The sequence below is a fragment of the Cajanus cajan genome, chromosome 7, assembly GCF_000230855.2.
Source record: "Cajanus cajan strain Asha chromosome 7, NIPB_CcT2T_4, whole genome shotgun sequence".
NCBI classification, from domain to species: Eukaryota; Viridiplantae; Streptophyta; class Magnoliopsida; order Fabales; family Fabaceae; genus Cajanus; species Cajanus cajan.
The window spans coordinates 55414236-55431461 of NC_138523.1; the positions used below are offsets into that span (position 1 = coordinate 55414236).

General features: G+C 32.1%; 1 protein-coding gene and 1 pseudogene across 1 annotated transcript; both read left to right on the top strand.

Moving 5' to 3' along the window:
• The first annotated feature begins 1920 nt into the window (after positions 1 to 1920).
• On the top strand, positions 1921 to 3344 carry LOC109812925 (2-hydroxyisoflavanone dehydratase pseudogene; annotated as a pseudogene).
• Positions 3345 to 9962: 6618 nt separating this feature from the next.
• LOC109818774 (2-hydroxyisoflavanone dehydratase) lies at positions 9963 to 11144 on the top strand. Its single transcript, XM_020384305.3, has one exon. The coding sequence runs from the start codon at positions 10041 to 10043 to the stop codon at positions 11013 to 11015; it is 975 nt and encodes a 324-aa protein (XP_020239894.1). The 5' UTR covers positions 9963 to 10040; the 3' UTR covers positions 11016 to 11144.
• The last annotated feature ends 6082 nt before the right edge of the window (positions 11145 to 17226 follow it).

Consider the following 17226-nt stretch of genomic DNA (forward strand, 5'->3'; position numbering starts at 1 on the left):
AGATTTAAAGAGATATTTCAATTATATGAAAAAGATTAATACAAAGCATTTGAATATATATTTTGATAAACAGTAAGTGAAAATATATTTATTTTTTTATTATAGAATTTTATTATCATCACCTTTTCATAATATTACTTATATCATTTAGGAAGGTAACTTTGAAAAGTTACAAAATATTTGGAAGGTCTAATATTCACTCATAATAATGTGTTTAATTTTTTAATGTCACATCTTCATGTTGTGTTATTGTTTATTTACTTAAATTTTAAATTTCTTTGTTAGAGGATCATTGTTTAAAATACAGTGATATTAAATAAAACTCAACTTTAAAAAATAGTGAAAAAATAATTATTAGCTCAAAAATTAGAAAGATAATATAATAATATGATTATGAAAATATTTTATTTATGTCAATTTAATAGATAAAAAAAATATAGTTGTAACATTTCTTTATTTAAATCAATTCTAACTCATAAAAACATTTTATATGTTAAGTTAAATCAATAAAATGAAATATTAAATAATTTATGATTTTTTTAAAAAATCTTACAAACTTGATTATGCATGACATTCTAACCCGGCTCCGTGGGTAACCGTCCGAACCCATCCTGATTTGGACGGGGAAAATCCATGTTGATCGAATTCAGGTTTTCTCTAATTGGTAAAATCAGAGACGGGGATATTAATATCCGCCCTACCCCGCTTAATAATATAATTAAAAAACTATCCTTATATATATATATATATATATATATATATATATAATTCTATCATTTGAACCACCGATTTTTAAAGATAGGAAATATTATAAAGATGATCGTAATGAAGATTAAACTTGGATACTCTAACTATCCCAACTCCTCTCCACCCCACCAATTTTGTACAATATTTTTTTAGTAAAGATAGGAAAGATTACAAAGATAGTCACAATAAAGATTAAACCTAGGTCCTCATGTTTCTAACTACCCCACCCAACCACTAGGCTAACTCTAGTGGTTACCAAAAGGCTGTACAATATAATTAAATAGAAATTTCAACAATGTATTTTTAATTTTTCTAAATTATGCAAGTTATTATTAATATACATTTATGACTTATTTATTATTATTTTTTTCCAAAGTCACCAATTTAAGCATGTGATTATTGATGGAATTGTAAATCAATAGTGAACCACTTTCATAATAGCAAAGAAAATGTTTTTGAGCGTAATATCATTCTTAATAATATAATTAAAAAACTATCCTTATATATATATATATATATATATATAAACCAAAATTAAAAAAATTTATGTAAAAATTTGTATTATCTTATTTTTCTTTTATTTTTTTTTATATTTATTAGAAACAAAAAAAGGGTCAAAGAGCGGGAGCGATGGTAGAGGCGGGGAAACCCAAACCCCTTCAGGGATGAGGATGGGTACCCAAATTTTATCCCAGTGGGTATCGGGGGCGGGGCGATTTAAATCTGTGGGGTTGGGGCGAGAATATAAAATCTGCCCCCGTCCCGCCTAGTTGTCATGCCTAAACTTGATTTATGCATTAAGAACTTTTAATTGAATTGTTGAATCATTGAAATTGGATATAAAATATAAGTTTTTGAATATAATAAATACTGAAAAACTTAATCTTAGAAGTTAGAACAAGTGAATTATATATATATATATATATATATATATATATATGAGGAGGGATCATTTTATTCTATGAGTAAGTCTACCTAGACTTACTCCGTTCAATAACTCATATTCTGTATCAAATTTCAACGATCCAACTGTTCAATTTAAAGTTCTTAATGCATAGATCAAATCTGCAAATTTTTAGAAAATTTGAAAATCATTTGATACTTCGTTTCATTAATGCGAATTGACGGATAATCATAAAATCATTTTATACATTGATTCGAATTAATGAAACGAAGTATCAAATGATTTTCAAATTTTCTAAAAATTACATATTTGATCTATGCATTAAAAACTTTAAATTAAACAGTTGGATCGTTGAAATTTAATGTAGAACATGAGTTATTGAACATAGTAAGTCTATGTAAACTTACTCTTGGAGTAAAAAGATCCCTCCTTTCTATCTCTCTATATATATAACTCTATCATTTGAATCATCAATATTTTTTTTTGTAAGGATAAGAAAGATTATAAAGATGATCGCTATAAGGATTGAACCTAGATACTCTAATTATCCCAACTCCTCTCTACCCCACCAATTTGAACCACCACTATGACCATTTAATGTTACCTACGCTAAATAAATGATCTATAACTATCTACCTTACCATAGTTCATTGATAAAAGAATGCATTGATTTTAAAATAATTGAATAGAAATTTCAACAATGTGTTTTTAATTTTTCTAAATTATGCAAGTTATTATTAATATATATTTATAACTTATTTATTATTATTTTTTCCAAAGCCACCAATTTAACCATGTGATTATTGATAGAATTGTAAATCAATAGTGAACCACTTTCATAATAACAAAGAAAATGTTTTTGAGCGTAATATCATTCTTGATCAAATGAGATATTATTATTATTATTGTTTAATATAGTAAAGTAGAAAATAAAAAAAATAAAGAAATAGTCACAGGTACCAAAATCATATAAGTGGCTCTCTATGATAAATGAATGAAGCAGAGAAATATAGAAAAGTGGTGTGTTTGAATTTTGATTGTGATTATTGTTGCGGAAATGGCGTCGAAGGAAATTGTAACAGAAATTCCTTCGTGGATCCGCGTGTTCAGCGATGGCAGCGTGGAGCGGCCACGCGATTTTCCGATTGTGGCAGCGACGCTCAAGGACCCGAACACAGGAATCTCATCCAAAGACATTAGGATCTCACGCAACCCTCCGCAAGCAATCTCCGTTGTGGTTTCGGTGGAATACAGGCTGGCCCCAGAGCACCCTCTCCCCGCAGCTTACGATGACTGCTGGCACGCTCTCCAATGGGATCGATAACCCTTTCATTAACCCTCTGGGTCCCGGGGCTCCTTCCCTGGCTGGACTTGGTTGTTCTAGAATCTTGGTATGTGTTGCTGGCCTCGACGGTTTAAGGGACCGAGGGGTTTCCTACTATGAGGCTGTCAGAAGAGTGGCTGGCAAGGGGACATACAGCTCTTTGAAGAAAAAGATGAGGATCATTGTTATCATTTGCTCAAGCCTGCACTCCATCATAATGCTCATAAATTTATCAACCTCATCGCTTCTTTTATTCGCACTTAATCTTTTTTACGTGCTACTTCAAGTAACCAAATATATTATTAAATAATGCTTTAGCTATTCAATGTTTTAATGAATGAAATTCCTTCAAGGGATCAAACTTTGTTATCTTGGTTTTGCCTTTGTCAAATCTTTCTTGTTTCACTAAATCACATACTTTAGGATCACAGACTATTCTCCTTGCAGGTTTATTTAGGTCTGCTGTACAACGCGTCGCAGGTTACCTACGTTACGCAGTGTTTGTTTTTTCTTTTAATTGCCATGTAATCTTGTAGTTCTCGGATTTATACAACCACATTCTAACTTAATTAGAAATACTGTAAAAAAAAGTAAATCAAAGTACACTTATTATAGAAGAATTGTGTAAGTTAAAGTAAGAGGAATTCAACAGGTTCATAAAGAACAAACGCCCTACTTCAAAATGTTCATTTGCTGCCTATGTTCTTTCTCTTCTGGATTTGTTTCACTATGGCTTTGTGAGCATCACAGTCATAACCGCTATAAAGCAGCCACTGACGTGTACTTTGGAGTATTATAAAAATTGAACTAATCATTCAATTGATTTAAGCAGTTATTTGATGTTCAAGTTCATGGAAAAATTTTATAAATTCAAAATTTTTTAGATTCTTCATATTTGAATTATTTTAATTTTAATTATTATTATTTTTAAAGTATTTTATTTTAATAAATTAATTCAAATTTTAAATTATTAGGTTAAATATAATAATTTGATTCCATTATAGTATAATTAATTTTAAAAATATATTTATATATTGAGATTTTTAAATTAAATTCTATAAAAATAAATATTAACTAATTTTTAAATATTTAAAAATTAATATTAGATAATATTTAATAATTTTAAAAATATTTTTAAATATTTAAATAATTAAAAATATGAAGAGATAAGATATAAGATAAAATATATAAGTGAAATACAAAAAAAAAATATAAAAAATTTCAAATTATTATTTTTTTAGGAGAATTTAAAATTCTATTATTTCAAAAAATTTTACAAATGCTTGAATTTCAAATTTATTATAAATTAGTTATCTAAATAAGGTATTTCACCTCAAAGAATTTAAAATTCTTCAAACAAATAAATTACTTTATTTAAGTTTTCCATCCAAATACATTATATATTAAGGTATATTGTTAAACTAGTAAAACTGGTGTGTATTAAAAATTTCAAAAAAATAATGTAGTTCACATGATTTAAGATAAAAAAAATTATATATGTATAATATATTTGTCTAATCCCTAAAAATTATTTTGTTTAAATTTTTTTTTATAAAAAGTTATCACATAAGACAATTATTCGTATTTTATATATAAAATTATTTTTAAATCTTGATAATTTATTTTAAAATTAAAAATGATAGACTATAAAGTGCTAGAGTTAAAAGAATATTCTCAAAAATATTTTTGTTGAAAAAAAAACAGTCAAAAATACTATTTTCAAAAAATAATTTTTAAAAATATTCTCATTTAAGATAACTATTTAAATTTAAATGACGATAAATTATTAAAGTATAAAAATTGTTGTGAAATTATATTCCAGATTCGCACACACGTGTGTTTTGCGAGGACAACAATGTTGCATACTTTCTTGTCTCTAGGGCTTTAGTACTTTACAATGTTAAGTAGCATATTTAAGATTCAATTACTATGTGAGTAGTAAATTTGCTTATGAAGGATAATATGTGATTATCCTTTTTTCATAAAAAAAAAACTTGTTGTGAAATCATATTAAATAGAAAAGTACATTTTAATTTTCGAAACGGATTTTAGCTGTAACCGGTTATACAACCAATTTTAGTTAAAACTAGTTATATAAATTGTTTTGGAAATATAACCGGTTATTTTAAAATTATAACCAATTTTATATTTGAAGGATTATTATTTTAATTGTGTTTTTTATAGCTGTCAAAACGAGTAGTCTGACGTATATGAATTGGTTCATCTTGACTCACTTTAAAACGGGTCAACCCGGTCTGACTTACTTTTAATTTTCTAAAAAAAAATTTGGCTCGGGTTGGCCTACCACAAGTTAGTGGGTTATATGGGCCAGCCCACCAACCCATCAAAAATATTAAAAAAATTTAAAATTTAAAATTAACTATAAATTAACATAATAATCATAAAATTAACATTATTAATAATCATAAGTTATAACTCATTATACAAAATTAAATAAAAATTATGATAAAATTTTAATATTCTATTATATATAGTTAACTATAAATCATAATCAAATTTTAAATTTTTTTTTAAAAAGTGGGTTGGTGGGCTACCAAGCCCACCACAAGTTCAACCCGAGTAGGCCAGATAAAAATATATTCACTTATTATAAATTTTTTATTTATTTTAACCTGATCCAACCCATTTTTAAAATGGGTCGGGTTGGCCTACGGACCTTGATATTTTGATGACTCTATTTTTTTTATTGTGTTTCTTTACATAGTTAGTTTGTTACTTGTTTTTTTTGGAGAGATACTTGAATTCATTAAAAAATGAAAAATTTTCACATCAGTGAGGTTTACTACTTGGCCAAGAGACATCATTTCAATAGTAACTAGTTCAGGTCCCATCTTAGACATAAAGGTAGTGTTTGTTTCCAGGGATTTACTGTTCACGAGCAAGGAAAAGCGAAGAAAATTGCTGTTTGTTTCCGGTGATTTGCGACGACAGAAAGGCGAAAAAAAGGAGGGAGAAGCGTGGTTCGCATCCTCGCACAAAAGCGAAGAAAGGAGAAGAAAGTCACGTAGGATTTGTGAAAACCCGGAAATGTCCCTGTCCCATGCATGCATAATCGATTATACCAAGGAAGCATAATCGATTATGGTTGGCCACATAATCATCGATTATGGCCTTGCATAATAGATATAATCGATTATGGCTGAGCATAATCGATTATGGCTGAGCATAATCGATTATGCAAGGCCATAATCGATTATGAGGCCAAGCATAATCGATTATGCTAGGGTATTTTCGCTTCCAGTGGAACCCAGAACGGACCGTTCCAAAAATGAATTTTATGTGCAAAATGCGAACTCAGAACGGGCCGTTCCAGTTTTGGAACGAGTCATTTCATAGATGGACGTTGTGGGTTAATTTGTAACCCCAGAACGGCCCATTCTGGTTTGAGAACGGCCCGTTCTGAGTATCAAATTTTGTTTTACAAAATATAATTATCATAATATATTTTGTTATTGTTATTTATTATTATAAATATTATTATTTTCATTTTTATTAATATTATTATTATTTATTATAATTAGTATCATTATTATTTATTATGATTCTTATCATTTTTCTAATATTTATTATTATTTTTTATCATTATTTATTATTTTTTTAATAAATTATACCTATTAATATAATTTTATTGTAATTATTATTATTTACAATAAATAATATTATACTCATTTTTAATCTAACGGTAAAAGTGTAAATTATATATTCATCTATTAATTTTTTAATTTTTATCTATCATTAAATTTAAAGCAAACATTTAAATTAAATTATTTTTAAATTAATATTTTATAATTTTTTTAGTTAAAATTTATATATTTATCTTTTAATTATAATAATTAAAAACATTTTTTACCAAAAGGCAAAATAGTAATCTTACACAATTATCAATTAAAAAATTTATTTTTATCTATCACATCAATCAATTCACTTACAAACTTTCTCTACACTTTCCACTCACTTTCTCTTCAAATCCCTCCTTTTTCACTCCTCCTTTTCCATCAAGCCAAAATCAACACATTGACTTTCTTATTAGATATTGATCAACTATAAAGTTTTTTTTTAAGATAAAAAAATTAAAAGATATTCCCAATAAAAATTGCATCTAAAGTCTTCATCTTTCTAGCTGTAAAGTGTTTGACACACTTCATAAAGTTTTTAAAAGTCATGAACAGGTAATGGATATAGCTCACTGGTTTTTTGACCAAAGTGGAGTTGTTTGGAAAGTTTTTTACGTAAATGGGGTTCTTTTGAAAGTATTTACGCCTTTGGGGCTGTTTATAACAGTGTCGCTATGGACCATAGTGACACGTGGCATTTTTGTGATTCCAGAGAAACCATGAAAGCCATATTGACGAAGTTGTTGCAGCCCATAGCAACACTAACAGCTTAAATGAAGACGCTATAGCCCATAGCGCCCTATATTTTAAATTTTTTTTTAAAAAAAGTAAAAAATATATTAAATAAAGAAATAAATGAAAAAATAAGATTATAAAATAGTAATTAAAATGTATATGATAATGTAAAATAAAATAATTAAAAAATAATATAGTTAATAATTTAAAAAAAATTAAACGTTAAATAAGTGGCGCTATGACCTATAGCGCCACTGTGAAAAATAAATAAATAGATTTAATTCGTAATAATTAAATATATATAAAGAAAAGAAAATAAATTACAGAGAAAATAAGCTTATAAATAGAAAATAATATTTATTTGCTAATAAAAAATAAATAAAATTTAAAACAAATTAAGTTAATAATTAAAAAAAAACAAAAAAATAAGTGGCGCTATGGGTTATGATTTCCACTGCGAAAAAACCGTAGCTAGGAGGGGTATATATATTAATATTGTCGTTATGGGCCATAACGACACAGTGTCGCTATAGGCCATAGCGCCACTTTTAAATAATTAAATACTTTTTAACTCGTGGTAAAATAATTTAAAGGACAAAAATATATATAGAAAACAAAAGAAATTAGACAAAAAAATAACTTTTTAATTACACATTATTATTTAACTGCTAATATAAAATAAACAAATTTTAAAACAAAATAAGTTAATAATTAAAAAAAAAACAAATAAATTAGTGGCGATGTGTCGCTATAGGCCATAGCGCCACTCAGATAAATAATTAAATACATTTTTTAATTCGTGATAAAATAATTTAAAGGAAAAAAATTTATATAGAAAACAAAAAAAATAGAGAAAAAATAAGTTTATAATTACAAATTAATATTTAACTGCTAATATAAAATAAACAAATTTTAAAACTAAATAAGTTATTAATTTAAAAAAAAACAAATAAATTAGTGGCGCTATGGCTTATAGCGACACAGTGTTGCTATAGGCCATAGCGCCACTCAGATAAATAATTAAATACATTTTTTAATTCGTGATAAAATAATTTAAAGGAAAAAAATTTATAAAACAAAAGAAATTAGAGAAAAAATAAATTTATAATTACAAATTAATATTTAACTGCTAATATAAAATAAACAAATTTTAAAACTAAATAAGTTATTAATTAAAAAAAAAAACAAATAAATTAGTGGCGCTATGGCCTATAGCGACACTGTGTCGCTATAGGCCATAGCGCCACTCTTATAAATAATTAAAATACATATTTTAAAATTACGTTTTTAAACAACTTATTTTTATTTTTATAAATATATAATAAATAACTCAATTTATTATTTTTAAGTTACATATAAATTATTTGTTTTTTTCTTTGTTTTTCTTACATGGTGTCGCTATGGGCTACATCATTTCTGTTGGTCCATCAACTGTGGTGGCCCAGCCCATAGCGACACTGATGTGGCTCAGTCCAGCCCATTGTGGACAAAAAAAAAAAAATTTCCACGTGGCATGGGTGTCGCTATGGGTCATAGCGACACCGTTGTAAACAGCCCCAAAGACGTAAATACTTTCAAAAGAACCCCATTTACGTAAATAAGTTGATCAACGACCCCACTTTAATCAAAAAACCGACAATAATATGAATGAAACAAGCGGAACAGGCTTCACGGACTTTTAAAAACCATACAATTACAGGTTATAGTATATACAAAGAAAACGTAATATACAAGTAAAATTAACCATTTTTTTTCCTTTCAAAACCATTTTTAAAAATATTCAATTTTTATATATTAAATATTAATGTTTATTTTATATGAGAATATTTTTAGAAATTTTTATAAAAGTAGATTGATTAATTGATTCATTTTTTATAAAATATATTAATTTAATTTTTAAAAATATAAATTAATTTTTTAATATGATTATTTTTATGTATTTATTTATAAATTCTTTTTAAAAAATTGAGTTAAATTCAATTAATTTATTTTATATAAGAATAAAAAAATTTTATAAAGTAGATGAGTTTGAATTTTTTTATTTTTAAAACGGATAAGATTTTTCGAATCCGATCAATTATGAATCCATCTAGGGGTGTTCATAGATCGTTTTTTTGAAAAAACCGATCCAAACCAACCGAACCGTTTTATAAAAGTGGATCGGTTAACCGATCCATTTTTTATAAAGTGGATTGATTTGGTTTTTTTAAAATATGGATCGATTTTTTTGAAATTGGTCAGTTCGATGCGGTGCAGTTATCTACTTTTTACTCATATATGGATCGGTTTTTTTTTTAAATCAAACCATACCGAACCGATTCACTTTGTAAAAATGGATCGGATAACTGAACCGGTTTTATAAAGTGGTTCGGTTCAAAAAAAATTTCAAAATAAATCAAATTTTTTAATATAAATCAGACCGATTATGAATCGGTTCAGATCAATTTGAATTTTTTACACGCTCCTAAATCCATGGATGTGATCATATGAGATCGGAATTTTCCAAATGCGTGTTTTATTCATTTAAATGGCGTCATTGCATATGTCATTTGCCATTGTTCTGGACAGTAAAAGTATCATATCTGTCCCTGATGTGCTATATATTTATATTATACATGTATTATTGTAAGATGAATTATATATTATTTTGAAAGCACTTATCCGATTCCGCCACAATTGCCTTGTCTTAGTTGAAATGGCTTCTGCCGACACAGAAGAGAAGGTGGCAGTAGTGACAGTGGCAGAGATACCAACCTATATCAAAGTTTTGAGCGACGGCACCGTGGAACGCCCAAGACAAGCACCCTTGGTGCCACCCTCAAACCCCGACCCTCAAACAAAAGTCTCCTCCAAAGACGTTATCATCTCACACAACCCCACAATCTCCGCTCGCCTCTACCTTCCAGAACTCGAGGGCCAACACCACAAAGTTCCAATCTTGGTCTACTTCCACGGTGGCGGCTTCTTCTTCGAATCCGCTTTCTCCCAACTCTACCACCACCACTTCAACACCTTCGTTTCCCTAACCAACTGCATCGTAGTTTCCGTGGAGTACAGGCTCGCCCCGGAGCACCCTCTCCCCGCCTGCTACCACGATTGTTGGGACGCTCTCTCGTGGGTCGCCTCCCAATCTTCAAACAACGCAGAGCCCTGGCTCATTCACGGCGATTTCAACAGAATCTTCATCGGGGGTGACAGCGCAGGTGGCAACATTGTTCACAACGTTGCAATGCGTGGTGGGAGCGAGGCTTTACCTTGTGGAGTTAAACTAGTTGGAGCTATCTTCTCCCACCCTTACTTCTGCAGTTCGTATCCGATTGGGTCGGAATCTGGCACAGGGCATGAGCAGAGTTTACCCTACGTGGTTTGGAATTTCGTGTACCCTTCTGCGCCTGGTGGCATTGATAACCCCATGGTAAACCCCCTCGCTCCTGGGGCTCCTAGCTTGGATAAACTTGGGTGTTCCAAGATTATTGTGTGTGTGGCTGGGATCGATAAGTTGAGGGATAGAGGGGTTTGGTACTACGAGGCTGTCAACAAGAGTGGCTGGCAAGGGGAACTCGAATTGTTTGAGGAGACCGCTGAGGATCATGTTTATCATATCTTTCATCCTCAATCTGAGAAAGCCATCAAGTTGATCAAACGCCTCGCTTTGTTTCTGCATCACTAGAATTGTCTTTCCCTCTTTTCTCTTCTTCTTCTATTGTGTCAGAATATATATCAATCATAAAATGCTTCCTTTCCTTTCTTATGCTTGTTAAACCACAAGATATTGATTTCTCAGCTTTCTCATTTCTCATTCGATCTTCTTTCTTTCTTTTCGCCTTTTGTAACTGTTTGGTTTGACTTCCCTCTTGTGGTAAAATTTACCCGTGGGTTTTTTTCCTTTCTTATAACGTCGAAAATTGATGTATATTTTTATAAGGATATTAATTAATTCCTTCCATGCACCTTCTGGGTTTGGGTGCCTTTTGTCCATACAACTAATGAAGTCATGCCACGTGAAAAAACAATACCAAGTAAGACTTTTTGAACATCGTTTATAATGATAGTAGTAAACTAACTAATTCTTTGTGAAGCATATAAATACTGATGTGGACTTTGCCTATTAAAAAAAATAAACTCTGATCATTATGTTTAAGAAATTCAATTACCTGATAATTATGTTCGACCTTATTGGTAATTTTAATTTATATATGGGCATGATAGGATATCATTATCTTAAGGCAAAGAAATAAGTCAAAAAATATGATGACTTTTGTACCAACCTCGATTAAGGCCGAGCTCAATCGAGTTTATTAGACAATTTTGACTGAGGTGACCGCCTAGTCAAATTAAAGTAAATATATGAAATGCTGAACTGTGACATCGGATAAGGGAGATTGGTAATACACCTGTTAGGATCACTCGAAGACCAGGTAACTCGAAAAGCACATTCAGGAGTTTCAGGAAGTATCAAAAGCTCAAGCTGTCCGTATTCAAAATACAGTCGAAAAAATGAGTCGAATCAAACCGAGAAGTGCTCGAAAGATGGAAATTACTGAAGGTTTCCAAGTAGTGAGTAGTTATCTCAGAACGGTTAACGGAAAATGGATCGAAGTGAAAAGAAAAAGAGTGGAACGAGCGGTTACGAGAGGTTACATTCTAAAACCACCTATTGAGCATAGTGGATGGCGGTTACCTTTCCATGACGCACATGCACTAAAATTAACCACCTTCATTTGACTCTATAAACACGAAGAAATATGTACTTTCAAGGGGTCGGAAATTTCATACTCACATTTCTGTAAGCACTCTCTGCCTGCGCATATGGCTTTCGTGCACGCATCTGCTGGGTATCAATTTCTTGACCACTTTTCTTCGCTTTTTAGGAGTAGAATTAGCGTAATTTTCTTAGTTTATCTCGTTTAAACCCACGTAGTTATATTACTTCAGCATTGTAATTCTGGAATGTTATGTAAGTTGAACCATGATTTGTATTGCAAATATCTCAATTATTCATTTTGTTCATCTTTACATTTATATGTCTGGAAATTATTGCTTGTTAATTATTGAAGAATCTTTAGAAACAAGTAATCACTAAATCTTCCTACTATTCCTCTTCTCGTTTTATAAGACTAAAACTCAGAAACATCACATATCTAAATTGAAACGTTTTTCGTGCTAGTCTAAATAAAAAGAGCCCATAAAACTTAATTCCACCGTAAACAAATTAGCACGCCCGGTGGGACTCGTTGAAATTGCACATAATTGGACTAGTTTTAGGTGCACGTGTTGTATGAGACTTAGGAGTGGAAGAACTGTGTCTACATCTAATGCTAGCAATAGGAGAGAAACAAACGACAATAATCATGTAGATGTAGAACAAGCAAATTCTAATCCTGATAATGTGATTAACGTGACCAGGGGGGCAACGTCTTCATCCCCTGTGTTACTCGAAAACACAGCTAGGCAAACAAATGTTACTCAAGAACTAGCGAATGTCACTAGGGAATATCCCTGGGGTATGCCACAGAGTTGGCGAAATACCCAACCTGTGCATGTCGAAATGCCAATACCGTTAATAAGACCCAATTCACAAATGCATGTATCCCCACAGGGATATAATCCTGGGCCGAATGGCATGGGTTTTGTTATGCAAGACCCGTATCAGCATATAGGAACAAGTCAGGAGGGTTCTTTGATTCGACCAGGGAGTTATGTACCTACGGGTATTAGTAACCAAGCCATGATGGCTCTTCGACAACAAATGGACCACAGTAATCATGACATGGTCAATTTGTTGTCGACACAAATGCATAATATTATGACTCCTCTGTATGAATTGATAAATAAAATTGGAGATAAATTAGGAGAGGGGTCACCTTCGAGAGCCATGAGTGGAAATCTGAATCAGATGGAAAATCCTGGGGGGCATGAGAATTTTCACCAGAACGTAGTTCGACCTAATAGAGACCCACAGGATGACTTAGACCAAATGGTAGAGAGGATACTCAATAGACATGGATTCGATATAGGTCGAAATGAACGTCCATATTTTGTGTCAGCCTTCCCTGATTATATCACACAGGTAGAACTACCCCGTGGAGTAAAAGTCCCAAAATTCTCGAAATTCGCGGGAGAATTAACTGAGTCAACAGTGGAACATATAGCTAGGTACGGGGTTGAATGTGGGGATTTAGCAAATAATGAATATTTGAAAATGAAATATTTCCCTAGTTCATTAACCAAGCATGCTTTTACATGGTTTACCACTTTGCCTCCTAATTCGATACATACTTGGGTACAGTTAGAGGGTAGTTTCCATGAGCATTTCTTTAGAGAAGAAACGAAGGTTAGTATAGTCGATCTAATGAACATTAAAAGACAAAATAATGAAACGTTAGATGACTATTTAAATAGGTTCAGGCAATTGAAATCTCGATGCTATACTAATATACCTGAACATGAATTAGTTAGAATTGCAGCAACAGGATTAGATTTTTCGATACGCAAGAAATTAGTAAATGAACAATTGAGGGACATGGCCCAACTTGCTGAGAAGGTGAGAAGGATCGAACAAATTAAATGGGAAAAAGAAAGGTTGAGAAAATTTGACAAATTTGTTCGAAAAGAGAAAGTAGCGTATTTAGAAAATTTTGATTTTAGTGAAGATTCTAACTGTGAAGCTTCGAGTGAAGATTTGGAGATTAATTTAGCAGAACTACGTCTCGGACCTACGTACCAGTGTCCAATGTTAAAACCAGGGGGTAATATGGAAGGGAATTCGAATAAGAAATACAGTTTCGATATAACCAAAGCAGAATACAGGATACTCGAATAATGAAATTGAATACCAAGCACTCATTACTGGACTTGAGATTCTTAAAGAATTGGGCGCTAAAGATGTGGTAATTCGAGGAGATTCACAACTGGTCATCAAACAATTAACTCGAGAGTATAAGTGTTTAAATGAAAAGTTAGTTGAATTCAAGACGCGAGCTGTGCAGTTACTTGACACGTTTGATAAAGTAGAGTTACAACACATTCCTCGGGACTCAAATCTTATTGCAAATGAGTTGGCTCAGATAACCTCTGGATATAAAATCAGTAAAGAATGTCTCGAATATCTGATTTATACAGAGAGTGAAGTGTTAGACCATAGAGAAATTCTAAGTATAGGTTCAGCAAGTCAACAAGATTGGAGGAGCGAATTGATCGAATACTTGCGAAATCCTAATATAAAGGTGGAAAGGAAAATTAAACTCCAAGCTCTCAATTATCTCTTACTAAACGATGAATTGTACAAAAGAGGTTTCGACGGAGTTTTGTTCAAATGCCTTGGAACTCACGAGAGTTATATAGCTATGGCAGAAATACATGAAGGCATTTGTGGAGCACATCAAGCAGGTGAAAAAGTGAAATGGGTTTTGTCGAGAAAAGGTTTGTATTGGCCAACTATGCTTAAGGATTGTATCGAGTTCGCACGAAGCTGTGAAGAGTGTCAAAAACATGGACCAATACAAAAAGTACCTGCAAGTGAGTTACATTCGATCATTAAGCCTTGGCCATTTCGAGGGTGGGCAATTGACATTATAGGGCAAATACATCCACCATCCTCGAAAAACCACAAGTATATATTAGTGGCCATTGATTATTTTACGAAATGGGTTGAAGATATTCCATTAAAAGAAGTTGAGCAAAAAGATATAATTTATTTTGTGGAAGATCATATTATCACAAGGTTTGGGATTCCCCAAACAATCACTACAGATCAAGGTACAGTATTTACAGGTCGAAAATTTGCTCAATATGCCCAATCGAGAGGGATTAAGTTAATAACTTCAACACCATATTATGCACAAGCAACTGGTCAAGTGGAAGCTGCTAATAAAGTAGTGATTGGCTTAATCAAGAAACATATCTCGAACAGGCCTCGAAACTGGCATGATACTCTTGTCCAAATACTATGGGCTTACAGAAACTCACCTCGAGATGCCACGAAAACTACTCCGTATAAGTTAGTTTATGGACATGAGGCCATCCTTCCTATCGATATTAATTTACAATCAATTCACATACAAAAACAAAATGAAATACCTATTGATGATTATTGGAATTTAATGTATGATGAGTTGATTTCTTTAGAAGAGGAAAGGTTAATTGCGTTGCAAAATATTGTTCAACAAAAGGGAAGAGTCGAGAAATCATACAACAAAAGGGTTAAAACACAACAATTTCGAGTTGGGGACTTAGTGTTAAAAGTGATTCTTCCCATGGATCAAAAATCTCGATATCTAGGAAAGTGGTCCTACAATGGGGAAGGCCCCTTTATAGTCAAGCAAGTTTATTCAAGCAATGCATATGTGATCAGAGAATTAAATTCGAATGCAAGCAAAGTAATAAATGGAAAATACTTAAAGTACTTTCATAGAAGGGTAGAATGCTGATTGTTCAAGGATAGACAAAGGTAAAGATAGAAAAGAGAAATCTTTGACTGATATGAAACCTCACAATATAATGATTTCTGATTATGCAGGAAAGTCTTCAAACCCTGAAGGTATGATTCTGCTCGATGTGCAGATTGGGAGTGTGAAGAGGACTACTATGTTTATAGTGACGCCCTCTAAGGCGAACTTCAATGTTCTGTTAGGTCGAGAGTGGATCCATGGAGTAGGGGCCGTTCCTTCGACAGTGCATCAGAAGATTTTCTTCTGGAATGATGATGAAGGGTTAGAGGTCCTCGAGGCCGATCAGAAAACGTACGAGGTTGGGATGTATTTTGCTGACCAGCAACTAACGGCCTTTGCGAAGACCAAGCCTTTCGAGGCTTACAATTCTGGTGTGATGGACGAAGAGGAAGGAATCAAGAAAACCTTTTGCTGGGATGTGAAAAAGGGATTTGTGATTCAAGCCGAAAAGGATTCGGCTCCACTGGATGAATGAAGGAAGGAAATCCTTACTCGAGCTTCTTAGCTCGAATAGCGGCCTACGTGGCCGATCAAACGGCCAACTTGGCCGAGAAAGATCAGTTTGACAATGAGGTTAGCACGGCCATTTTGGCCGAAGAAAAACAAAAAAAAAGAAAGAGGAGACGGATTTCGAGTCAATAAAGAAAGAAAAACAAAAGAGAAAGGGAAAAGACTTCGAAATCGAAAAGAAGAATGAAGAAAAACAAAAAACAGAAAATCAAAGGGACGGAGTCTCAGATAAAAATGAAAAGCAAAAAGAAAAAACAGACCTAGAGGTCGAGAAGACAAAAGAAGGTAAAGAGCAAGAACTAGAACTCAAACTGGACTGTATTTTCGATGATTCACCCTTGGGGTTCGAAAGGGCCGCTAATGAAGAACATAAGTTAGAATCCCAAGATCCTCTCGAAGAGGTTAATCTGGGAACCGTCGAGAATAAGCGAGTCACTTATATTAGCAAGTTCTTGCAAGGGGAGCTGAAAGAGGAGGTAATTCGAATGTTGCATGAATACAAAGATTGCTTTGCATGGGATTATGATGAAATGTCAGGACTAGATCGAGAATTGGTGGAGCATAGGCTACCCATGATCCCAGGAGAGAAACCCGTGAAGCAAAGTCCTCGAAGATTTGCTCCTGAATTAATCGAGAAAATCAAGGGGGAAATTGAGAGATTGCTGAAGGCAAAGTTCATCAGAACTTCGAGATACCCTGACTGGATCTCGAATATAGTGCCGGTTATAAAGAAAAATGGGAAACTCAGAGTTTGTATTGACTTTCGAGATCTCAACATGGCAACGCCCAAGGATGAGTATCCTATGCCCATTGCTGAAACTATGATAGACGCTGCTGTAGGTAATGAAATTATGACTTTGCTTGATGGTTATTCTGGATATAACCAAATTGATATTGCAGCTAATGATGTATCGAAAACTA

What these genes read in the sequence shown, in the direction of transcription:
- LOC109818774 (XM_020384305.3), top strand. Translation starts at nt 10,041, where the DNA reads ATGGCTTCTGCCGACACAGAAGAGAAGGTGGCAGTAGTGACAGTGGCA.